At 44.6% G+C, this 26,072-nt stretch overlaps 2 protein-coding genes across 12 annotated transcripts in view; one reads left to right on the top strand and one right to left on the bottom strand.

The window, feature by feature from the left end:
• The first annotated feature begins 199 nt into the window (after nucleotides 1-199).
• IFT56 (intraflagellar transport 56) lies at nucleotides 200-12,937 on the top strand. Of its 2 annotated transcripts, XM_078867019.1 has the most exons (18): nucleotides 200-452; nucleotides 1,443-1,580; nucleotides 2,166-2,258; nucleotides 2,782-2,896; nucleotides 3,481-3,530; nucleotides 3,707-3,852; nucleotides 4,613-4,784; nucleotides 5,074-5,148; nucleotides 5,682-5,784; nucleotides 6,374-6,429; nucleotides 6,676-6,729; nucleotides 7,720-7,783; nucleotides 8,567-8,655; nucleotides 9,152-9,235; nucleotides 9,941-10,010; nucleotides 10,474-10,580; nucleotides 11,179-11,312; nucleotides 12,049-12,937. In XM_078867019.1, the coding sequence occupies exons 1-18, from the start codon at nucleotides 450-452 to the stop codon at nucleotides 12,158-12,160; spliced, it is 1,665 nt and encodes a 554-aa protein (XP_078723145.1). In that variant the 5' UTR covers nucleotides 200-449; the 3' UTR covers nucleotides 12,161-12,937. The 2 variants fall into 2 exon arrangements, with proteins under 2 accessions (XP_078723145.1, XP_078723146.1); XM_078867020.1 differs by lacking the exon at nucleotides 200-452 and having other exon boundaries at nucleotides 1,461-1,580; nucleotides 2,871-2,896.
• A 2,207-nt stretch (nucleotides 12,938-15,144) lies between these two features.
• UBN1 (ubinuclein 1) overlaps nucleotides 15,145-26,072 on the bottom strand; it is a 39,356-nt gene continuing 28,428 nt past the window's right edge. For 5 of the 10 annotated variants that reach the window (XM_078867024.1, XM_078867025.1, XM_078867031.1 and 2 more), the window contains 4 exons: nucleotides 21,256-22,734; nucleotides 20,340-20,658; nucleotides 19,034-19,123; nucleotides 15,145-16,802 (listed from right to left, as the gene is read on the bottom strand). In XM_078867024.1, coding sequence (XP_078723150.1) covers nucleotides 16,750-16,802; nucleotides 19,034-19,123; nucleotides 20,340-20,658; nucleotides 21,256-22,734 — 1,941 coding nt within the window. In that variant the 3' untranslated portion in view covers nucleotides 15,145-16,749. The remainder of the gene's footprint in view (nucleotides 16,803-19,033; nucleotides 19,124-20,339; nucleotides 20,659-21,255; nucleotides 22,735-26,072) is intronic. The other 5 variants (XM_078867030.1, XM_078867023.1, XM_078867026.1 and 2 more) reach the window with 4 other exon arrangements.

Below are 26,072 nucleotides of genomic sequence, written 5' to 3' on the forward strand. Positions count from 1 at the left end.
CCTCCATCACCACAACAACCACCAACCCCCTCAGTCGCCACCACCCCCCTCCTCCAACACCACAACCCCCTCCGTCACCACGCCCCCTCCTCCGTCACCACGCCCCCTTCCTTTGTCACCACGCCCCCTCCCCCGTGACCACGCCCCTACACCGTGACCACGCCCCTTCTCCGTAACCACGCCCTCTCCGTCACCACGCCCCCCCCCTCCACCACCCCTTAGCAACCGCGTCCCCTCAACGAGGCCCGCTCGGCCTTCACCACCACCACCCCTCACGCAGCTGTGAAACATTCTCATCTCTCCACACTTTCACCACCTAACCGGGACGCGCTTCTATTGATGTTGTTGTTGTTCGTTGGTGTTTAAACGACCGCAGGTTTCGTCTCTTCTCGAGACTTCACTGGGCTCCGCTGCGGCCTTCACGCGGCCAGCAGCTGCGGCTTCTCGCCATGGTAAGAGGCCCTCTCCACTTGGGCCGTGGGGTGGTGTCTGGGGCTTGTGTTGCGATCAAACGTCGTGATTTGTTTTATTTCTACCTACGTGACTTTTATACTCTTAGGTTTCTTCGGTAAAGTCACGTAGGAAAAAAATAATTAAAAAAAGAAATAATAAAAATAACACTGGTCAACAAAAAAAACTTTTTTTTCTGGCCTGGACTTTTGCAGCTGTTTTAGACTAATTTCAGGGTGCTGATTCCAAATCTGATCTCAGATTTGCTCTATCACATCTCATTTTTATGCTATCGGCATACCCCATTTTCATTGATTTTACCCGAAATTAACTGTCACTCATGATTGCAAGTTGTTGCGAGTCAGTGACTGCTTTAGTGTTAAAATATGGTGCTGTATTTTTAGGATAGTGTGTTTATAATATAATTTTATGTAGATATCCACATTTATTTAATATTTTTCTTCTGCAGTTTTTATTGAAAATGCAATATTTGATATCTCAAAAATCTGATGTGATAGACAAAAACTGATGCCAGATTTGGAATCAACACCCCAAAATTACATTCAAACCATTGGAATAACTTATGCCAGAAAAAGTGTGTTGACCAGTGATAATAGAAATCAAATAATATTAGTATTACTATTATTTTTCTTATTTATTTTTCAAATAAAATAATATTATTTCTATTTTTATTATTATTTATTTTTCCTCATTTATTTCTACCTACATGACTTTACCGACAGAAACAAAGAGCGTGGTAAATTTTGATTTAAAGCTTTCGTTAAATCCACAGCAAGACATTTTTCTTGCTGTGGATTTCACACCTGATGATGATTGCTTGTGTTGCAGTCGAAACGTCGTGAGAATTTTATTGTTTAATATGTTTATTATTTTATTATTTCCCTCCTACGTGACTTTACCGAAAGAACCAAGAATACAAAATAAACTTGAAACCGTAGTCGCTGCATCGTTGTTGTGCTCGTTTTTCGTAGATGCTGTCACGGGCAAAGCCGGCTGTGGGAGCAGGGGCACAGCCGACAGTGGAGAAAAAGAAAAAGGGCAAAGTAATTCCTAAACTGGAAGACCTGTTGAGCAACAGGGACTACACAGGAGCCATCACATATCTCGAGGTAATACGTCTCCTGTGCTGTGTTGCAAGAGGCTCTTAATATGCTTTAGTCGTCCTCCGCTCATTATCAGATTCCTCTCTTCTCTGCTGCCCCAGCAATATTGAACTTCCAGTGATCCATGCTGTATAATCCCAGGCCCTTTTCAATTTCAGGATCAAAAACGTAATCTCTCTTGTCTATACCTGTCTCCAATGTACAAAGTTCTGGTTGTTTAGTTGTCATGTTTGTAAAATGTCCTGCTTTTATTCTACGCAACCCCTGTCCATCCCTTCTATGTATATATGTTGAACTCCTTTCGCACCGTACGAAGCCAGCTGTGCTAATCGGAGGTGCACTTGCTACCGTATCGGCCATTTTGGCCGGGATACGATTTGAAAGGAGCTTCCGAGCTCAATTGGCCTTGCCTGAAACCAACCGACTGATTCTTCTATAGTATATGTACTGTATATATGTCTGACTACATGATACGCATGTTACACTTGTTACACAGTGCCTTTGAGATTAAATTATGTTTATATGCTATATAAATCCAAATTGTACATTGTAATTAGTGTTTATAACGCCGTGTGTTTTTATTTTGCTCAGTTTCAGCGTCATGCAGGGGAAGGGAATGAAGAGACAGACCTTTGGATGGCGTACTGTGCTTTCCACCTTGGAGATTACAAACGTGCCATGGAGGTAAAGTACATTTCACGCTGATAGAGACTTCTGCCACGCCTTTTAAAATGGCACATTCGACCTGCGCCAGAGTGGGGTCTTCTGGTTACAGGTGGATTTTCCGCTGGCTGTTTGCTGGGCCGAGCTAAAAATAAACCACCAAAACACTGGCCTGATTTGGGGCCAAGTGGGGCCAGTGTGACGATGGCGTCATCACGTGGGATGTCAGCGGCACGGTTGAGGTTTTGCAGTGGAAAAAAAACCTGGCATCGCCAGAGCTGAGTCAGGTTGGCTGAGCGCAGCCCCGACACACACGGCTCGGTTGTACAATGGAAAAGAGGTGCAAGTCTCTTTTCTAGGTGAGATTTTTACCAACAAAATGGCAATCAGTACAGTTATGAATGAAGGCCTAACCACACCGTGTCAGTCTCGGGGGGTTGTTTGAACATACACAACCACATTGGTCAGGCCAGGTTGGCAAAGGGGTGGCCTTCAGCCAACAGTGGATTGATCATGGCTGATGATGACCTGACTGTGTCTACAGGAATATGAGGCGATGACGAAGCGAGATGGCTGTAACCCTGACGTGTGGGTTAATCTGGCTTGTGTCTACTTCTTCCTGGGCATGTACAGCGAGGCAGATGTGGCAGCGCTAAAAGGTACGATTGCTGTCGATTGTGAAGCGAAACAAACATTGGAGCACACATGCAACTGCTGCCTATTAAAACCACTAAACAGCAGCACCAGTCCAATTCATAAACGTATAACCAACGCTGGTGAATGGTTAAATAACCTAGGCGTCAATTTATAACAATTGTTGGTGTTTCAAAAACCAGTTGTTTATCTCTGCAAAATGCCATATGAAAGAAGATTGTTAAAGTAAATCTCATTGCATGCATTGATGATGATTATTTTGTGTGGCCAATGAATAATGATTAGAAAGTCAGTTCCAATTCATTTAGCCATTCATTTGCTTCACAAGTTGGTAAATTTCAGAAAACATATTTGGGGTAGTGCGAAGTTCTATGCTCAATGGTTTGGTGTTTCTAGCTGCAGTCGCGCACACGTTATATTGTCTTTCATCTTCCACTTGTGGAATGAAGAATCTGCATTTACTGTGGGTTTTGCACATCCAGTTAAGCGCTGCCCATTGTTTTATGCTATGCATGTGAAAAATACACGTGCGATTATGTTTCTTTAACCCATTGTAAAGTACATTACATGCATGTATTTTTCTTTTCAGCACCAAAAAGCCGCCTGCAGAACAGACTCCTGTTTCACCTGTCCCACAAGGTGAGTTCCAAGTTGACAAAGCGGCGCACCTCTAATTTTTGTGACGCAGCTGCCATTGATCACATTTGAATACGTACAAAAATATACCGCCTCACTTTATGCGCTTTGGCCATGCGATTATGGACACTTGTTCTGTACACTAACGTCGAAAACTTGTTGATCTTTTGTGAAACCAGTTCAGTGATGAAAAGCGTCTGATGGGCTACCACCAAAACCTACAGGACATTGTTGAAGATCAACTGAGCCTGGCCTCAATTCACTATATGCGCTCCCACTACCAGGAAGCCATCGATATCTACAAAAGGATACTCCTAGATAACCGGTACATGTTTAAGCGGTTGTAATACTTCCTTGCCTCCGTCCTGATTGAATGGAAACCACTTGGTGTAGGTGCTTGGCATGTGTTCCCAATTTTTTTTTATTCATCTGAAATCTCTGCAAATTGAAATCTCTGCAAATTGATACATTTTTGGATGATCTGAAAGTATGAAGTCGCATGCAATTATGTCAATGAAATTGTGTCATTTATGTGCCTCTCCCACCAAAAGTGGTGTCACGTGGAATTTTTTTTGAAAACATGTAGTAGACATATTACATTTTTACTTTCTGTAAATGATCCTAAAATCCGAAGAAAGAAAAATCTTAAGTTATCCTTAAGAATCGGTATATCCAACATCTGATACTTTTCTAAATCCTCAGCTTATCCCTAAACAGCATGTACTGTTTGATAATGATCAGTAGGGGTGAAACAATGTGCCCCTTTTGCGATTTAGTGAATGTTGCAATTCAGGTTCGTGGGTCAGTTCAATAATAATTAATAAAACAAATTTCATTGTGGTCAATGTAGCACCCTCTGTTGGCTGGAGCAGTTATGTGAACACCATTTACAATAAAAAAAACACAAGAAATTATAAACATTGATTCGTACACACGACTCAATTCGTACATCATGACCTTAAGAATAGAGGTACATCGATGGATCATTACACCCTTGATAATGGCGACATAGCCAGTGACTTTGTTACAAGTCACGCACCTGTGACGAGCCTTACACACTGCGGTTTGTTTGTTTCTGCCATCAGGGATTACCTGGCACTGAACGTGTACGTCGCATTGTGCTACTACAAGCTGGACTATTACGATGTGTCGCAAGAGGTCCTGGCTGTGTACCTGCAGCACTTTACGGATAGTGCCACCGCTATAAACCTGAAAGCCTGTAACCACTTTCGGCTCTACAATGGGAAAGCTGCCGAGGTCAGTAAAAGCCAGAACACACAGTTGTCACGAAATCAATGAATTGTAACGAGACAGAATATCAACTTGCATGCAGAAGCCAATCGCAAACCGGTCAATACAGGACGGGCCAAATCTGGCCGCCCCCCTTGTGCCACCTTGAGCCTGTGGGACCCCATTACAATTACACCGCCTGCAAACTTCACAGCTACGCTACTGAGGACGGTGCAAGGTTGTTACGCGTCGTGTACAATAATGCCGACTTTGTAGCATTCTTGTGCGTGCATACATCTTCCATTTGTCTTTAAAGATGGAACTGAAGAACCTGCAGGAAATGGCTTCTCCTTCCTTTGAGTTCGCCAAAGAACTGGTCAAGCACAACTTGGTGAGTGTCATCCGTTCCAAAAAAATTCACAATCTAAAGCAGCAGTTTCCGAAGTGTAGTTATGTTTACCACCGGCGGTGCGTGAGCAGTCTGCAAGTGACGCACCAAAGTCAGTGCTTATGCATGTATGTTTTACATGCACAATGCATCAATTGGTATGTCGGTGTATATACATGAATCTGTTTATGTGTAGCCTTATGTATTGTATGTTATGCACCCATTTGTATTCAGACAGGCAGGATGTACACATCTGTTTATGCTAAATTACATGTATAATGTTTGTATAATACAATTTTTGTTGAAGATATCGTAAGAGATATTGTAACCATTGGCTTTATGAACGCTACATTTGCTTCATGTCATTCAATACAATTACCATAAAGGTTTTTTTTTACTTTACAGGTGGTAAATCATATTTATATATATTTTGACTGGTGGTATATGAGTGAATTATATTTTGAGAACTGCCGATGTAAAGGACAATAATTGCTTCATCATCCTCGGTTGATCGTTCTCTGCACGTCCCAACGCAGGTGGTTTTCAGAGCTGGAGATGGCGCCTTGCAGGTGCTTCCCCAACTCATCGACGTCATCCCAGAAGCCAGACTCAATTTGGTTATCTACTACCTGCGACAAGGTGTGCACACTCGCTGACAGTCGTAGCTGTAGGCTCAGGGGCTCGCGGCATGTACCTGCGAACGGCATCTCAAATTCTGCTCCAATTATAACCTCACGCACGCGACTCCATGAGATGAAAAATGCGCGGCGTGTTCATTCGATAGATACCGCCGCCCTACCCTCCCACAGATATCTAATGGCACCTCTTACTTTCTACTCAACCAGGTGATTGACTCCCGTGAAAGTGATGGCTACATATGGTGGGAGACGTGTAGATACTGTGAAATAACATTTAGTTTGATAATAGTTTTTTTTTGTAACCCTTTTATCTGGCAACAAAACTGACACCTTTTTTTACAAGGAATGCATTCCGACCGCAGGTATTGTGGTCAATGCAAACATGACTCCTTGTAAAAAAGGTGTCAGTTTTGTTGCCAGATAAAAGGGTAAAAAAAACAATTATCAAATTTTGCTACTGGCAAAGGAGGTTCCAATGGTGTAAACATTTATTTTTTTCACGAGAATTTCCCCCATATAAATGCACCACCCCGCCTAATACACTTCCATGGTACTGTGTTGAGGAATTGTTGTTTGTGGTTACTTTTCAGATGACGTGCAGGAGGCTTACAACCTCATAAAGGATCTGGAGCCGACGACTCCACAGGTGAGACCCAAATGTATCAGCATCAGAGGCAAATGCAGTCCTTCTGAGCAAAACATAGATCATTAAAAGATTACTTATTATATAAAGTTACGCACTGGTGTCATAGCTGACAGGTTTTTCAGTTGTTCTACAGAATTGTATTTTTTTTTTTATCAAACAACACTTCACAGGACTGAGGCACTATCGTGAATAATAATACAATATTGCTGTGATATTGCAATTGTGTTTGTTGCTTTGGGAATTCAGGAGTACATACTGAAGGGAGTCGTGAATGCAGCTCTTGGCCAGGATCAAGGATCTGTAAGTAAAAGGAACCTCGCCTTTTAGACCCTTTTTTGCCACTATCAAGATGATGAAAACAGAATAGGCTCTTTGCTTTTTGGTGTTCTTTGCTCTCACACTGGTGAGACAATGCCATGAAGGAGGCGGCGGCCTCTGGTGTAGGCCAATCAGTAAGGACATACCCTATCAAAGCATGCTTATGTGCATGTTTTACCACAAGTATGTGTGGTTAATGCAGATTCGATGCCTTGTAAGAGGCGTCTATTTGGTGTGTGAACATCTTAACACCTCCTGTATTCTTGCCGGAAAGGGTGGAATCTCACCTATCGCGGTGTGAGTGAGCGTGGCTAACGCACATTCTCATTTACCCCCCGCACCTCTGATTAGCATCGTTGGCAACGTACACTCAACAACAGTGGGTACACCTCTCGAATGTGGTCGTGGGTCGTATTGCGTGTGGTTCGGCATATTGTTTGACGTTTTGGTGCACTATCCTGAAGAAGCTTCCAGCATGTGGAGTGAAACGTCAGACATCCCACAAAACATCTGAGAGCTACACAGCGTCACCACGAAAACCTGCACAGAAACAGTGGTTACGTTACGGGCAGTGGCGTAGCTATCAAATGTGAAGGCAGTAACTGCACCGGTGTCCACAGGCCATAGGGAGCCCAGCCACTGGGCTATGAGGTGGAGGAAAATGGGACAGGGGCCCCGTTTCATTCCTCGCACCCAGGGCCCATGCAAACGCTGCTATTTCCCTGGCTATAAATTCTCAGCCCCAGCATAACTTGGAGGTTTTTACCTGTTGTTTGAAAGTTGAATCAATCATAAGAAAAACAATTATGTTTCTTGTATAATTGTTTACCAGACTTGGCCTTAACTGTATTTCTAAGTCTATTTGGGGTTAAAAAAACATCCTTCTGTAATTGACCTTGGAGAGAGAGAAAGAGTGTGCAAGATCATCAAGATTTAAAAATAAATATTTCTGAGTAAATGCATGCGTTGCAGGTAGAGCACGTGAAGATCGCTCAGCAATACTTCCAGCTTGTAGGAGGCTCGGCAAGTGAATGCGGTAAGTTTAAGGTCTTTTATATATATATTTTGTATATCATATCGTTGCTTTGAATTACGCTAGATTGTTTTTTAACAAGTAAACGAGAATACATTTCAGCAGAAGAGGCATATCCTTATGTGTATAATAGTAATGCGTGTGTTAGAGCATTCTCTACAAACATAGCCCAATTGAACTGTACATGTTAATCTCCATATATATAAAAGGCATTAGCTGCCCCTCCCATCTCTAAACCCTTATAAACAGCTTGCCCTCAGAGGCTAACCTCCCTGTTCCAGATGACAACCGCTTGTGTTGCGATCGAAACGTGATATTTTTATAATTTTTTATTCACTTTATTTTCATTTTTATTATTTAGTTATTATTATTTTTTCTATCTATGTGACTTTACCGAAAGAACCATAGAATATTAATTCCTGCAGTCACGAAAGTTTTAAGTCAAAATTTGATTAGGTATATTCAGACCGTGTGAGTAATACATTTCCTTTATTACATATTGGTTGTGAAAGCCTGTGTGTTAAATGCATCGTTTAATATCGCTTAAGCGTACAATACAGGCACACGATGGCGTGTGTAAGATCTGGGATTTTGTCAATGTGTATATATCTTGCATTGAATGAGGCGGCTCATTAACCCCCCTGCAGCTGCTGTAGGCGGCAACGGTCACTGCAGCGATAAACACGGACTCGAATCCCCAGTCAAAGCACGATCGCGAATCTCGACGGCGCACACCCTCGCGTGTGTGATTGCATCTCGCGTTGTGTGTGCGCACGTGCGTTGCAGACACCATTCCCGGCCGGCAGTGCATGGCCTCCTGTTTCTTCCTTCTAAAGCAGTTTGAGGACGTCCTCATCTATCTGAATTCGATCAAGGTAACGCGTGTTTTCCGTAACCGCAATTTGTCACACGCATTACCACCAGCCTATGAGTAGATGACCTGGAGTGTCATGCGCCCGATCTTGTCAGATTTGGGAAGCTAAGTGGACTTGAGCCTGGTTATTCGTGCTGACACACCATTGACAATGCAGTGCCACAGAATAATGAGTTGAATTTTGGACACTGGATAGTGCTGGGATGGGCGATCCCAATGTATAGCACAGGTGGTATAGGCTGCGTTGTCAGCAGAAGGCCGTGCCGTAACATCCATTGTTGTACTGTACTACACTCAGTCGTTCGCTCCCCGTTTTCACAAAACTACCCTGGCCAGTAGGGTGACGTATGGCCAATAACCTCCACAGCCCGCATTACATGGGGGGTGGAGGGCCTCATCCAGCAGTGGATTATTAAAAGGACTTTTTATGTATATTACCAGCCCTCAATGCTTATTTTCAAATTGGGGTCCTGAGTGTTTTGCTTTGTGTGTTACAGAGCTACTTCTACAATGATGACGGTTTTAATTTTAACTACGCACAGACGAAGGCTGCAATTGGGAATTACAAGGAAGCAGAGGAGGTAATGCAACATCTGTTTTTCTTGCAACCTGCTCTCTATGAGCCTATATGATGAAGAGTGCTGTGGATGTAACTGTGTTTGTACTGTGTATGCGTAAAATTCAAGTGGAATATTAGTCTGTTTTTCACAACTGAATTTTTTTTTTACCATTTAGTGAACAATTTTACATTGTCCAAGCTGTCCCTGCCATTTTAATGCTGTACAAGGCAAATCATCTCAAAAGGAAGTACATCGCTGTGAGAAAATAAACCACGAAATTTACATGTTTAACACGTAGGCTTTCGCGACCAATATCCATAACAGGTTTTTTTAGTTAGATCACGAAAATATACGTCGTTAAACCCACCACCACCCGACACAGCCAATTAGTAAGGTTTGTCACGTAAACAGAACATGCCAATTCGTCACTAATACAGCACACCCCGGTGTATTGGAGAACCAAGCCCTCCAACACACTACCGGTGTGCTGTACTAGTGACGAATTGTCACGTTCTGTTTACGTGACAAACCTTACTAATTGGCTGTGTCGGATGGTGGCGGGTTTAACGACACGTTTATATATTTACGCGATCTAACCCTAAAAAAACCTGTTATGGAATTTACATGTCAAAGATATCTCCCCAAAATTCGTCTGTGCCAGGTCGTGCGATTAGTCCGTGGAATGACAACTGTTGGCCACCTAATCTTCATTTTTTCTTTGAACAGATTTTCCTCCTCATTCAAAGTGAGAAGCTGAAGAATGATTTTGTGTACGCTAGCTGGTTGGCTCGCTGCTGTAAGTTATCACTCCATAAATTCCGAATTCCGTTTAAGAATAACCCAGTGTGAACCATCGTATTTAAATGGATTTGTATGGATCAATTCAACATTGTGGTTAATATTCTTTGGGTCTTTCGTTAAAGCCTATATTCTCAGCAGCTCTCCCGCGATATTTCTCACCTGATGACGATTGATTGTGTTGCGATCGAAACGTCGTGATATATATATATTTTTTAATCTGTGGATTTACCGAAAGACCCAAAGAATATGAATTCCTGCAGTCACGGAATCTTTAAGTCAAGATTGTAGTTGATAATGACCAACAAGGACCTTTGTAATAGCTTGCAATGTTACGGCACTATAGAAATTGCCATTACAGTACTATTATTATTCATAACATTGCAATCTCGATGGCTTTCATGAATCATCTCTACATTGTTTGAGAATCAGCGTGTACTTAAATTGTTTTTCACTTGCAGATATAATGAACAGAAAGGCACGGTTGGCATGGGAGCTGTACCTGAAAATGGATACATCAGGAGAGTCATTTAGCCTCCTGCAGCTCATAGCCAACGACTGTTACAAAGTAAGTGTTACACACTTCTCATCGGCACTCGCACTTGCATTCAAAAGCATCAAAGAAATGCATACTTAGCTATTCATCTGGGATGCTGCTGCAATGCAATGGTTAGTACACAAGATTTGGAAATCCAGAGGTCGCAGGTTCGATTTGATCTCCCAAACAATGAGTAGGTTTATTCAAATCTTCCCCCCATCTTTGTCGACACACCAGTATAAAATGGGTTCGCCAATTAATTTAATGGCAGGTCATGTGGTGTGGTGTGGTAAAATGTTGGTGCTCTGTCTGGCCAGTGTGGACGTGAATGACAAAATACCCTTTAAAGGGACTGTCCAGAGCTGCCTCTAGTGGAGGTCATACAGCCAGCATTGGAGTGTGAAAGAATTTGCAGGACCGCACCTTTCTCTTTGTTATTTTATACAGAATACAAAAAACCCCACGTGTGTACTCACCTATTGTATGTTGAACTTCTTTCGCACCATACGTAGCCAAACGTGCAGGAATGCTGTGAACACTCGGGGAAAGTGTCAGAAGCCAACTGGTGCGTGTGGTGGCGGCTTGTTACATGAAGCTCCATGCACTGGTGTGTGTGCTTGTTTTACAGATGGGCCAGTTCTTCTATGCAGCCAAAGCATTTGACGTGCTGGAGCGTCTGGATCCAAACCCGGAATACTGGGAGGGCAAGCGAGGTGCCTGCGTTGGAATCTTTCAGATGATCATCGCTGGACACGAACCCAAGTACGTGTGGATAGTCACCACAAAAACAATCTTTGCAAACCCTCATCAAACTAACCAAACGTTGTCGTGGAGAAATCGCTCTTGATGAATAATGAATAGTTGCTGTAGTTACAGGATTAGAACGGCAAGTTCAAGCACATCGGGTACAACACTGAAATCAAAATTTATAATACACGAAAGTAAAGGTGCAGCCACTCACTGACACCACTTCGAGTGGAAGGGTTTCTACTTGAGGCAGCTCTGCAGGGTAATCTGGCCTAGTCTTCCATGCTAGCCAGATATCTTGGAAGAGGTGGGAGTGGCCACTGTTTACCCCATTACATGGAACATAAAAAAAAAACCTCCAGTGTGCAACTGTGGTCATCCAGAACAGACTGCAACAATGTATAACGATGCACTGCCCAATCCACAAATATGAAGCAGACATCACAGCGAAAGACTCAGCTGCCCCTGACGCGGTTGTCTGGCTTGTTGTTGTTGCTCTGTATCGACATCAGCCGTACGAAAGAAGAACCCCGTTACATGCGACCTGCCGATTTACTGACTGCATTGTACAATACTCATACTGCCGGGTTAGGACAGAGACGGTGGGGGGGTAACAATTAAAGAAACTTGTTTTAACTGCCGTACCAGCGAATCGAACATTTGTGGTGTGCATTTTGCTGTAGTTTTGGCATGTTGGTTATTTGTAAGATGATTGAGGCCGTTGAATGAAGTGGTTTCCACTTGTTCACAGGGAGACACTGCGGGATGTGATTCAGTTGCTGAGGAACACTGGAAATCCACAAGTCGAATACTTCCTCCGCATCTTGAAGAAATGGGCCAAAGACAATCGGTTGCCCATCTAAACCGAAGCACATTTTAAAGCCACGAGTCAAGATTTTGCGTTCTACTTTTGAGATACATCCCAACCACCGCGTCAATTTGAGCCGAATTGTCAAGTAAAATCTGAGCATTCATTATACATGCGGTGCTGCGAGGTCACGTGATATGCAAGGTGTGAATAGAGGACCAAATCAAATAGTCACGATCACACCTTTTGGCGCGTATGAATCACCCTCTGCATATATTACCATATTCTCTGCATCGAGATGCAGTTTGGCCTGTATTTTGAGGGTTGAGGGTGCATCTTATTATCAGACATGGCCAAATTTGTATAAACTCTATTGGTAACTGGGCACATTGGGAAATGAGTCTACTTTATGGAGCGTCTTATAATCCGGAGAAAGAATCTGGAAATACTTTCGTAACATCTCTTTGCTCACACGCCTGGGACGGTTCGATAAATGGCGAAGAGGTGTAGAAATTAGCTTTGTGAACTTCACCCACCGGTCGTCATTTTTATCGACTCTAAACAGACGGTGACATCATCAGTTGACCCCAAACACAACAAGAACTTCTATTGAAGCTTTCGTGACTGCAAGGATCCATACTCTTTGTTTTTTTCGGTAAAGTCACGTAGGTTAAAAAAAGAAAACAAATAAATTGAATCACGACGTTTCGGAGGCAACACAAGCTTCCGTCTTCAGGTGGAACCGTCACAGCAAAATTACTGTATCAAGTGAAGAGAGCTCAAAGAAACACGACCTTATATACTGGTTAAGGGGAGGGGGGAGGAGCCAGGATGGGCCGTGGGGGGGGGTTATAAGCTGGTGAGGTGACGACCAGTGCTGCAGCTGCGGCTACGCCTGGAGCTACAGCCGAGGCCAACAACAAGAACTCCCGAGTTTCCTATTTTAAGTGAAGCGCTGGGTGGAAAACAGCGCCACCCATCCACATGTAAAGCCGCTGTACCTTATACTGCACTCCACGGGTTTTTGTACATTTTAGCTGTAATTGTAAAAAAACACCTATGGGAGCATAAATCATTGTCACAAATTGTGGGGTGACACTGCAATAAACTGGCTTCCCGTTGAGATTATGGTCCAGAAATCTGTTGTATTTAAAGTTTTATGTGAAGCCGTCTTGTCCTTGACAGCCACTGTATCGTCTCGAAATGCATTTTATTTTGTACATGCTTCAGGATCTTAACACTATAATTACACATTTTACACTAATTTAATGCGATGTACATACCTACATACCACATGCTAGACTGTAATAAATGTTAATATCCAGGGTATTTCAAAAAGATGGACCCGATTTGAAATCGAAATACAGTATCTCTGCAACCACGAACTGCCCATGAATGAAACTCTTAACACTTGAACTTCCGATGACTTAATTTTTCAGCAAGACGGAGTACCGCCACATTGGCACCTGCAGGTTCGACGTTTTCTAAATGACACACTGCCTCAACGTTGGATAGGTCGCACGAGACCCCAAGACTTGGCGCTACACTCTTGGCCCCCAAGATCCCCAGACATCACACCCTGCGACTTTTTCTTGTGGGGATACGTCAAAGACCGTGGTGTTTTTGTGCCACCGTTAGCGACTAATCTGGATGACCTCAAAAACAGAATCACGGCAGCGGTGACTTCAGTGGAAGAAGACACTTTGAGAGGCGTTTGTGACGAATTCAACTATCGTCTCGATGTTGTCCGTACAACAGGTGGAGGGCACAAAGCATTTATAGAATGGTTAGTAAAACTTGATAACTCATTAAACCGTTTGTAACTGTGTAATTGTAACATGCTGCCATCGTGAAATATACTGTTTTGAAATTGGGTCCATCTTTTTGAAACACCCTGTATTTAGTCTTAATATTGGAAGCGTAAAACATAACCCACAGTGCATTCACACGCACACATGCCACCATATGTGATGGAACTTGACATGCATATGCACACAGGCACTAAATGGCCACATTCATGACTTCTATCACAGCAGCAGGGCTGAGATCAGAGGAATGAAAGAGGCTTTTGCAGATCGCAGCACACGTCCAAAACACACCACACACTCAAACTCTTCAGTGACTCCCACAAACTTGCACCTCAGCTTTTAAAAGCGTCTTAAACACAATCTGATATTTTTTGTAATTGTCAAGAAAAATACAATATTTTAAAGCGACTGATTTGTGCGATGGGCGTATGCCGTGATCGTGACGTTTTGGCCAGATTGCCATTGAAAAATAACTTCTTAGATCAATGGGCCTTATCTGAAATAAACCGACCAAGTTGTGAATACTATCTTTTGACACCCTTGTCTTTCTGCGAGACAGGTTCTAAAAACATTTGTCAATTGTGGTTTGACATGAGTAATATATGTACTCATCTTCTTGGTTTTTTCGGTAAAGTCACGTAGAAGGGAAGTAATAAAATAATAAAAATAAAACATAATAAAATGAAACAATTCTCACGACGTTTCGGCCACAACGCAAGCAGCCGTCCTCAGGTGAAGAATGAGACATTTCAAGCTAGGAACTTACATATAAGCTGGGTTGGGGGTGGTAGAAGAGCGCCTTAACAAAAAGAATGTGCATATCAAGATGAGTTTAGCATATACATGACTTTACCGAAAAAACCAAGAAGATGAATCCCTGCAGTCACGAAAGCTTTAAATCGAAATATATGTACTGTTATGGCATGTTGTGTACGAGTATATCTGCGATTTAAAAAAATCGCAACCCGAAATTATTAGTTTATTTTGGGTGAGATTATGTCGGAATATGAATGTTACCCTCCCCCTGACAGCCAATGAAATGTTACTTGGGCAAATATTCTGATTGATTTGGTTTTTCAGCAAACCAGGAACTTGAAAAGCAAGCAAAATGTTGATAAGTGTATACATCAATTAGCATATTTGTTAGTAAAAGCTTGCATATCGAATTTACCCAACCCAAAGTGCATTTTTAAAACACGTAATTATCTCAGTAGGTATATTATATATGGACAATGGCACGTGCTCACGTTCTGCATTATGAAATATGTAACGGGAATGCAGTAGTATACAACACTGGAAATGCTCTCACCACTTTACCATTATCTCACATTTATTTCAGTTTTTGTACAATTTCTATAATCAAAAAAGCGGAAAGCAGTTTACAGCAAGGGTGCAAGAAATAAGAAAACGAACATGAGAAAAATGCACAAAATGAGAGATGTCCTGAGCTTGGTTTAACCTTTTTGAATCTTCCCTACTTTACATAATGTTCATTCATTAAACGCAAACATCCAGTAAAGGGAGGAATTTCAACAATGGAAGGCTGACCCAAAAGCCTGTAGTTACAATTAAATATTATCGTAAGGGAATCTGACACCTTACTATAAACGTTCAGAGCAGATGAGAAAAAAAAATCGATGTTTCCCCTTTAAAGTTTTGGACAAGCGTTTACCATTATTATTTTTTAATGAAAGGCACTGGTTGTCTCTTGACCATCACCCACATTACAACTAGTCAATGTGAGCAGCAGATGGAGTCGCGCAGATCGGCCCAGGTGCATGAAAGACAATACTGAGGCTGTTCTCCCATAGCCATACACGGCAATATATCTCTTAAGATGTGTAAAAAGGTAAGGGTGCAGCCCTGCAATTGCTTGCTCACGCCACCATTGGCGGAAGGGCCTCCACTGCAGAGAGGCTCTAAAGATAATCCTCGAGAGGGTATTATTTGGCCTACTCTTCCACATTGACCATACACCTTGGAAGAGGTAGGAGTACACCAACCTTTTCTTCGCCACACGCAACCTGCCGGTCGACTTACCCATTTTATATTGCTGGGTGGACAGAGGTGGGGGGGGGAAGATTGAATACACTTGAGCTGCCGCGCCAAGAGACAAAGTGGTGACCTCCGCAAGTCCGGTGTGCAAGCAATTACACCCACATGGCAACATCCCCTTAAGATCTGTAAAAGTACGCAGCCTTTTTCAAAAGACGCAGAAAGTCTCCGTTGCTGGCAGCTTCAATTATCCGGCCTAACTTGGTCAAAGTAAATTGTCTACACCCAAGGACACTGCTCACAAAGATGTTGTAATGCAAAGTTCCTAGAAAATACACATCTTCACTGCTGACATACATTCATGTTTTATTATACTTTTGCTTGGTTGTTTTTGTCAATGACCCACGCAGATGTTTTGCCCCTGATTGCATTATAAGTTAAGGTTTGTAAATAATGTTTGTACTCTTTTCCTTAAATTTTTACTCAAACATTGTTCATGATGGTAACGGTTTCACCTTCAGGCGGAACCACAATCCACTTTTAACTGCTCGTGAAAGAGAGAATGTGATGTGACCCAAGATTTAGTTTAATTGATTTTAAGCCAAAAAATTCCATTCTTTATCAGCACCAAATAATGACGATCATTTAAACATTATTTGTAGCCGTCAATAGCACGTGAAAAATTCCATCCAGTTTTTCATTTGCCCAAAGATGGGGGGGTGGGTGGGGATGGTTGGGGGAGGGAGAGCAACAGTCTGAAGGGGTTACACATTTAATACAGCAGCCCAAAATGAAACTTGTATGAATTCACACCGATTTTCGCTTTGCTCTCGCACAAATGTCATTGAGTTTTTCTCGGAAGGTTGGAGGCGTCTTTCTGTAACGAACTTGCATCTGCGAATAGAAGGAAGCAATTTTCACTTTTAGCATAAGCATTAACAACACACACGCACGTGTAAACATAATTAACATATGATGAACTAAGAATGTATAACACATTCCTGCGGAGGGAGCTGGTAGGAACGTTGGGTTGCTCGGTCAATGGCCAGGGTCAACGGCGGCGTGGTGTATTCCGCAAATATGGCCGACTGTGAGGGAGGGCACAAGCCGTCGTGAGTAGGTTAAACGTTGAGTTTTATAAGGGCACCACGGGGTGACCAGCCCCTCCCCACCCAGCCCCACCCCTCCCACCCCCTCCCCACCCAGCCCCTCCCCTCCCTCCCCAGCCCCTCCCTGCACGACGGACGGACACAATAATCCCCTGTGGGCTGGTGTAACCAGGAGGTTCCTACCAGTATAACATTTTGTTACATGTGCCGATGGATAAGATTACATGAGGTGCTAAGAGTGAGAACTCTAAAAAGTTATGGGATGATAATGAAGACTTATGCAAATTATATGGGATATGTGCAAATATTACACCTAGGTTAATGGGAGCCAAATAGACGTAACAAATGCAGAAGCTAACGAGACGTGTAATAAAACGAAAAGGAAGATCCTTGAACAGAATTGTAGCAACTCATTCAATGGCTGAGTGTGCGGGGAGAACGTTGCAAATTATGACATTGCCAGCACTTAACAAATCACGTTATCTGTTCCACAGCTGTGCAACAGATCACTTTCACTGACACACTGGTATCTGGTATTACTGCATAAGTGAAAACCACAATACGCAGCTGCATTTTCTACTTAATGAAAGCATCCAACACTACATGTGTTTATTACATGTTAAAGACTATGTCAAGTGTAGTGTTTGCAGTTAATGTCATGCTATACAGCATTCAGCACTATAAACCCAGCAACTTGGGTTCAATTCAAGGCCAAGACCACAATCAGCATGCGATATCTGAATCTGGTCACGGTTCGCACCCACCATTACCAAAGCCCACTGGACCAGTGTGGTGAAGTATGGTTAAACATCCCCCAAGACCAACATGGCCGTCTTCATCCTCAAGGTCTTCTTAAACAAATCCGCCAATTACCTAAAGGACCACTGAGTTCAATCTTGATTTGAAGCTTTCGTGACTGCAGGAATCCATACTCTGTGGTTCTTTCGGTAAAGTCACGTGGGTACAAAATAAAATAAATCACGACGTTTCGGGCGCAACACAAGCGTCCGTCATCAAGACCACCGAGTTCCTCAAACTCACTCCCGTAGCCTCAGAAGTTCCTCCTCATTACGACGATAAATTACATTTACAAAAATGTTGTTTGCTAAAAAGTCTTTCCGCGTTGCTGCTCCACGTTTCTGGAATCCCCTTGCCGTTCATCTACGGCTTGGTTCCCTCCCTTCTCTTCCCCTCTTGATTTCCTTATTAGACCAAAACAGAGAGCTTACTTGCACTTGTACCTAACTTGTGCTGGCGCCCATTGCCGTGTTTCGTTAACGACCGTCAGATATCCAATTTATTAGTTGTGCAATATTCCTTAAGGACCCTGTACTCGTTCTCTGCGATATTGATGTGTTTGTCTTTTGCTGTTGCTGTGCTCACGTCCCATGGATCTCCCTTGTAAAACAAGCGAGTAACTGGATAAATTGGATCATGAATGTAACAAATAAAAATAAACTGAAATGGCAGTATTGCATGCAATAGGCTGTAATTTTCTCTTTAAAAGTTGTCCAACTCAGGTTAAAAGAGCTAATGCATTTGTTCTGTACATCCGTCCACCTTGTCTCCCTGCTAAATGGGGTTACGATAACACTTGCTTAAAGATTATACAAAAAAAATCAGTACAACTTTAGTACAAAGAATCTGTTGCTCTTAGGGACTCGCCCAAAAGAAGATTGGCCAAATTGATCGAAGGGTTGTCCAAAACATATCAATAAAAACGGGATAGTTATGCATATTCAGCCAAGGCGATAGCGTCACACGCCAATGAGTGTACCCTCACCATGACGTCACGTATCACGTGCCGTCTAAAGCATCTCATCGTGCGGCTCGAATGAAATACTTGAGGACAACCGCAACGATGGAAAGCGTTTACCGAATTCCTGAGCACGCACGATTTCCCCAACTTAATTTTCTTCCTATGTAAGACAGATGGTAAAGAGCGTTCCAGAGCAACATGGTCGGTGCAAGAACCACAAGAGTGAGAATGCAGACAAGGTCAAGTGCAAAGGTTACCTGGGAAAGACTGTGGAAAGCGGGCAGGCAAAGCAGAGTGGGGCTGCGGCCCTTGCGGCTGAGGACTAGAGTGCAAGCCTGTATAGAGACCTGAGGTGGAGGGGACACGGGTCAGAGCCAGCAAAAGCACACAAAATACCCCGTTTTCCACAGTCATATCCGGACTGGGTCAGTGAGGGACTCTCATGGTTTGGATGAGTTTTCACTCGGTTATTTCCCGAGCCGTAACCAAATCACGGTACAATGGGGCCTCTTCTACAAGACATCCGAATCTGGCTCGGGGGTGGGGGTGGGTGGCAACACGGGCCAGGGGCAGGGAAATTTGACTCATTTCTCATCGTGTGGCATCAGCAGCACGACACCAGGACAAACAACCTGGTGTCTTCTAAGCAGTGCCAGGTTGGTTCGGCATGGCCCCAGTACGGTTTTGCGTAAAAGCGGTAAAAAAAAATCCTCAGCTCGTACACCCATACAGCACAGGCCTGAAGCCGATTCGATTTCCACAGCTAATCACTACCAAAAAAAGTAGGGGCTGAAGAGACAACCCACTGCTGGATGACAGCCTCTCCACACCACGCGGTGCGCAGGGGGTTAAATGACCATACTTCACTACGCTGATATGTGTGGGTTGGCGAAGGCAGGCAGCACAGATGCAGAGCCGTACAATTGACTTTGATGCACTGCACTGCTGCTGCCTATCACACAGCCTCACAGCCATGCATGGCGGTTATCCATGAAAGCACTATCCAGGCTCAACTTTGCTTTGCTTGGGAACTGAAGAGATTGAGTGCATTCCAGGTGATTTTGCCCATGAAGAGACGATGCAACACAAAATACCCAGAAATGCAGCAGACAGTTAAGCAGAGTAAAAGGAGGGAGGAGGGGAAGGTCTCAAGCTCATGTCACTCGTTAAACAGAAAAGACAAACAAGGTTGTCAAGTTGCTGCTTCAGTGAACACAGACATAAAATACCACGTTAATGAAACATGAAGGCAGGAATTGCTGTCAAACTGTTACTGAAAAGGATTGGCTGATCAGATTTATCAAGGAAGTACCGAGGTCTACAGGGAAAGTGTTATATAGTCTTGGTAGGCAGATGACGATGCTGAACACGTACGTCATTGGAATGGAATCAGGAGAAAAACCAATGACGTACACGTACATCGTCGGAATGGGAAAACGGTTCACCGAGGCGGCCTGTGGATCTCAAACAGCGAACCTCTGCAACGAGCGGCGAAAGTGCCTCCGCTCGGCCACGTCGCCACCATCTCCCCGCGGTCTGCGAGCTCCCGACGGGAGGACTCACTGTGCGGGAGGCCGTGGTGGAACGTGCCTGGCGCAGGCCCCGTTATGATGGCGTCCCTCCCGCTCATGGCCGCGTCGCTGTCGAAGTCCGTGAAGTTGACGGGTATGAGGATGTTGCGTATGGGCGCATGGAGCGCGGGCCGAGCTGGCTGGGCTGCCGCCGCCGCCACGACGCCGGCGGGCTGCGGCGGTTTGTGAGACAACGCGGAGGTGGGCTTGTGGGCTGACGAAGCGGTGGCTTTCGGACCCAACAACACAGAGGTCGTAGGCAGCAATGCCGCCGCCGTGCCCGTGGCCAGCAGCGAGCTTCCCGAGACGATCTGGGGCGAAGCGCACGCAAGTCTTTTATTCCGGCCCATTCGAGACGAATCCCATTACACAATCTTTGCGGCACGCACCTGCCAACGCTGAACTCTCGCGGCGTACAATACGGTTTAACTTTAAGCAAAACTACGCAAATAATCGTGGCACAATGGCTTATGTAATTAATGCTGTGCATACTTTGATGTAGCAGCAGGGTTCTTAAGCAGGCCACACAAAGAAATGACGTGTTGGGGAGCCATGTGACGTTATATGTTAAGTTACATGGGATCATGATGCCGTAATGTCTGTCGAATGTGATCATTAATCTGTACTTCTTGTCGACATCTCTCTTATTTCGATTTCTTGATTAACGCTCTTTCATCTCATCAATCTTTATCTCTTTGTGTCTCAGCGAGGCATATCTCTAGGCGGGCCATTCGGGGGCCAGATCAACTGAAACAATGACCAACACACTTGATGCAAAGGACCTCCGATTTCACACCTCCAATTAGCACGGCTGGCTACGAACGGCGCGAAAGAAGCTCAACATACATATACGCACACAAAGGACAGGAAAACTCAGCCGTCGACGTGAGCACTTCGGCACGACTTGCCTGGTTGGGCGACGTGGAGGAAGCAGGGGAAGAGGATGGAGGCGGCGGGTGTGATGGAGACTTGTGAGAGGAGGCGGCTGCCACTTTTCCCGTGCTGGCGAGGCCTTGAGCTGCACCTGCAGAGCCGGGCGAACCGCTATTCTGCCCGAGCTTCGGAGCGCCCGCTGCCAGCCTCTTTGGGCTGCAGCCGAGCACGGGACTGTTCGACGGGTGGGACGAGGCCATCGCACCTGTGGACGCAGCCTTAGTTGAGGGAGAGTAGGGCATCTTGAATTTTTGTCCAGAAGACGCCGAGTTTGTGGACACACCGGAATGCCCAATGACTCCGGCTATTATATTACCCATGGTGTTATTCCCCAACGAGTTTGATGGGAACGTGCTGGCCTGAGGCAAACTGTGGCTCTGTATGGGTATTTTAATTATGTCCGACTGTTTGTATGGCAACCTGTCCGAGACTTTGATGTTGTGGTGCTGCTGTATGTGGGGCTGCTGTATGTGGGGCTGGTGCTGCTTTTGCGATGAATCTTTGCTGTGGGACGCGACCGAGGTTTTTATTACGTATTGCTGATTGGCCACTTTGGCCGAAGGGTTCGAGTTCTGCTGGTACTGCCGGTGCGAGCTCTGCTGCAGGGCGGGTTTTTGATGCGCATGAGAAACGACGGTGGTCCCCGCTGCTTTCTGCTTCTGCAGTTGCGTCACGCCCGAGATGACATTTCTGTGAGCCTGAATGACCACTTGCGGGTGGCCACTTGCCGATTTACCCTGCTGCGGAAGCTGCTTCCTATTGGCCGCCTGGTCAGCCAATAGGCTGAGAGGATAGTGGCCCGCAGGAACGGGGCTCGACCTTGCCGTAGCCGAGGGAGGAGGGTTTTGCTGCACAGGTTTCTTCTCCAGGCCGGACGTGGGTTGTCTGGTGACGGATTTTGGAATCGAGTCCGACGATCCGAGCAACAACCCGGGCAGGCAGAGCTTGTCTATCAACGCGGCGTTGTTGAGCGCAGCCAGGGTTTCCGTCACGCTGCCAAGAACTCCCGGGTTCAAGATCAACTCGTCGTCCAGAGAGTTGTCGATGTTGTACACGGGCGGAGCCACGTGCTGACCCCTGCTCTGCATGGGCAAAGCGGAGACGAGCACGGAGGAGTTGGGCGACGAGGACAATGGCGACGCGATGACCGTCCTCGTTCCCACAGTCGTCTGAACGACACCGGACGGACCCGACGACGGCGATGAACTCGAGGGCCTGGAGTGGCTTGCCGCGGGCTGGGCCAGCGCCGACTGCCCGAGCGCCGCCACCACCGCCACGGCTTGCGGCACCATCGGTTTTGGCTGCGCGGGCTGGTTCGCCATGGTGTTGGTGGGCACGGGTGACGCTGTCAGAGGTGCGTTTGCAGGCAGCACGTTGGGTGTGCCCGGCCGCACAGAGACCAGGCCCGTCGTCGCAATTAAAGGCTTGCGCTCAGGCTTCAGCCCCGTATCCTGCTGGAGAAGGTACAAGTGATTTACTTGTTAGGCAGAGGGGCAGCCCTGCAAATTTCTAGCTCACACCACCGTTTGCAGAAGTGCCGACTAGTGGGAGCTCGAGAGGGAAACTAAAAAGGGTTGTTTTGTTGCCATATTCTTCTAACACTGGCCACTGTGGCACTCATTAAAACTGCTTGGTGGACAGAGACGGGGGGGGGGGGGGGAGGATTTTAAATACTTGCACCACTGCTTCAGCAGTGGTGCAAGTATTGAACTGGTGACCTCTGGATTGGGATAGGAACTCCCGTCAAGATGTTGAATGGACTAGCACAGGGGTCGGCAACCTGCGGCTCCGGAGCCGCATGCGGCTCTTTTGAACCTTGACCGCGGCTCCGGGGCGGATGCTAGCGAGGGGAGGAGGCGCACTGTGACACCTGCTCTGGCGTTGCCGCTGCTGACAGGTCGCCGCTCCGCTCCACACTGCCCGCCCGGTGACAGGCAATAACGTTGCCGTTGCTTTGTCACATGTTTGGAAGAAGTAAAAACCTTCCTGGGCAGCAAAGAGCTCACCTTTGCTGAGCTGGAACAGCCAGAGTGGCTGGAAAAATTACATTTTATGGTAGACATGACAGCACATCTAAACACGCTAAATACAACCCTTCAGGGGAAAGGAGGCACAGCCCTTCACATGCTGGAGGAGGTTTTGGCATTCCAGCGCAAGTTTACAGTGTTTGTCAAAGATTTACAGAGAGGTACACTGTCTCACTTTCCCTCTTTGAGAGAGTTCAAACAAAGTCATGATACGATAAATTTGGAATATTTCAAGTCTGCAATCACCACAATTCAAAGTTCGTTTGGGAAACGATTCTGTGAGTTCAGAGAGGAAAAAACGACATTATCCTTCCCTGTCACTCCCCTGGCGATCGATCCATCCCTATTGAATATGACTGCATTTGCAGGTGTAAGTCAACCTGATCTTGAGATGGAACTGGCCGATATAGCCGACAAAGATATATGGGTGTCCAAGTTCAAATGCTTGACCGCTACTCTTGAGGATGTTGCCCGTCAGAAGGCCATTCTGGCTCAGAATCATAAATGGAGTGATATTGAAAACCTTCCTAAACAGGACAAACTTGTATTCGAAACATGGAATGCCATCCCCAACACTTATATAAACATGAAAAAGTATGCATTTGGAGTCCTGTCGATCTTCGGCTCCACATATGTATGTGAGCAGGTCTTCTCCAACATGAACTATATTAAAAACAAACATCGATCACGCCTCACAGATGACAGCTTGCAAGCCTGTGTGAAAATGAAGGTGACGTCTTACAGCCCTGATGTGCAGACACTGTGCACTGAGGTTCAGGAGCAAAAATCCCATTAACCAGGTAATTTAGCTATTAATTTGCAAAAATATATTTTACATTGTTAAGTGAAAAAGTCCTTTTTTTATTCAGATTGACAGCTGACTGCACGATCCTGTATATAGCAATAAGGTAAGAAACAATATATGCAGTGTTATATTTGTTTTAAATGTTGCAATGGTTTTGCGGCTCCCAGTTTATTTTTTCCTTCGGAAACGGGTCCAAGTGGCTCTTTATGTCTTAAAGGTTGCAGACCCCTGGACTAGCAGGTAACTGGGAGATTAAACATTTCATTCCAAGTGTAATTTAGAACCATTGACCAGTGGGCTAACCATTACGCCATGGCAGCATCCAGTTAAATTGTTTAAAAAAACTTATTATTTCACTCATGTAGCCATAGCAAAAGGTATACTGTTGAGGTGTGATGGGTGCAGACCTGGCTAAAATTGAAACCTGCTTGCTATTCAGATGCTGTTACAAGGTCAACTCTGTAATCATTACTGGCCTGTCTGATTGAGCTTCAGAGATTCAGAAAGGAAGACACACCCCAAAATTCTGTCCGTGTCAATAAAGTTATACAACTCTGATCACACACACACGTATACCACATATAAGATGTACCTCCAACTTCTTTTAAATACAGGAAAACAAAACTGCATTTTATAATCCAGAGACTATAGTAAATGTGTTTTTGTAAACATTGCCTTAATTCCTTCCTTCTTTCCTAAACATTAAAAAAACTTTCTTTAAAAAAAATTTGCAAGACAGACCTGCATAATCACACTGTGATTGATTTAACATTTTTAGATATTAACTTTCAATCTTACAGACTGCAATTTAGGAGTCAAAATGTATTTTCAAGTTCCAAGTCCATATAACAAAAGGGAAATGATTAAACCCAGCTGAGTCTAAACCTCACTCTATCCTAAGGATAAATACACGCTTGCAGAGAACATGTTCATGGAGTAAAATTGTGGAAAAACCTGAAACTGCTCGTTAGTTCAAATGTGGATTGCAACCACCCACTGAGTTGCCTTGGGTGTATTTAGAGGCTGGCAGCTGCGACTAATTTCATTTCTGGATGGGTCAAACCAGTCGTGCATGTTTTTAAACAATAAATTGGCAACACGCAGTTTGGCAACCACACCCACAAATAAATCAGGGCATATGAACATGGGAGGGAGAAGCAATGGTTGTTTGGAGAAATGATCAATGTGGTGGTGCTTTGCTATGTCTAGAAGGATAAACTTCTTGTATCGTACTTGAATTGAAGCTTTCGTGACTGCAGGAATCACTCTGGTTCTTTAGGTAAAGTTACATAGAAAGAAAATAAATTAAGTAATAGAATAATACGTTTCGATTGCAACACAAGTAACCATCATCAGGTAGAACTAAATTTGAGAGAGACAAAACACAGACACGGAGACACACAGACACACAAGCAGAGCGAGACACAGACACACAGAGAGAGACACACAACAAAGACACACAGAGACCCAATGCGCCTGTGTCGAGGCCTTAAATAGAGGGGGAGGGGTGCACCATCTCTCTCTGCCCAACCCCCACCTCCTCTCTATTTAAGGCCTCGACACAGAGGCATTGGGTCTCTGTGTGTCTATGTTGTGTGCCTCTCTGCTTGTGTCTCCGTGTCTGTGTTTTGTCTCTCTCTCTCAAATTTAGTTCTACCTGATGACGGTTGCTTGTGTTTCAATCGAAACGTCGTATTCTATTATTTATTTTCTTTCTACGTGCCTATACCGAAAGAACCAAAGTGTAATTCTTGTATCGTGTTGAAACATAGAAAGGGAAGGTCAACGGCTTAATGTGTTTATTTAATAAAATATCTGAGTTACACGAGAATCGGCACAGCAAGCTCGGCCACGGTTGCAAATTAGACCCATTGCGGGTTTGTGATTTCTCAACGGTTTTGTAAAAATAAACCTGGAGCTTAAAGGGACAAAGGCTTTTCAAAAGATTGAACAGTACCAG

The sequence above is a fragment of the Lampetra fluviatilis genome, chromosome 23 (genome assembly GCF_964198595.1).
Source record: "Lampetra fluviatilis chromosome 23, kcLamFluv1.1, whole genome shotgun sequence".
NCBI classification, from domain to species: Eukaryota; Metazoa; Chordata; class Hyperoartia; order Petromyzontiformes; family Petromyzontidae; genus Lampetra; species Lampetra fluviatilis.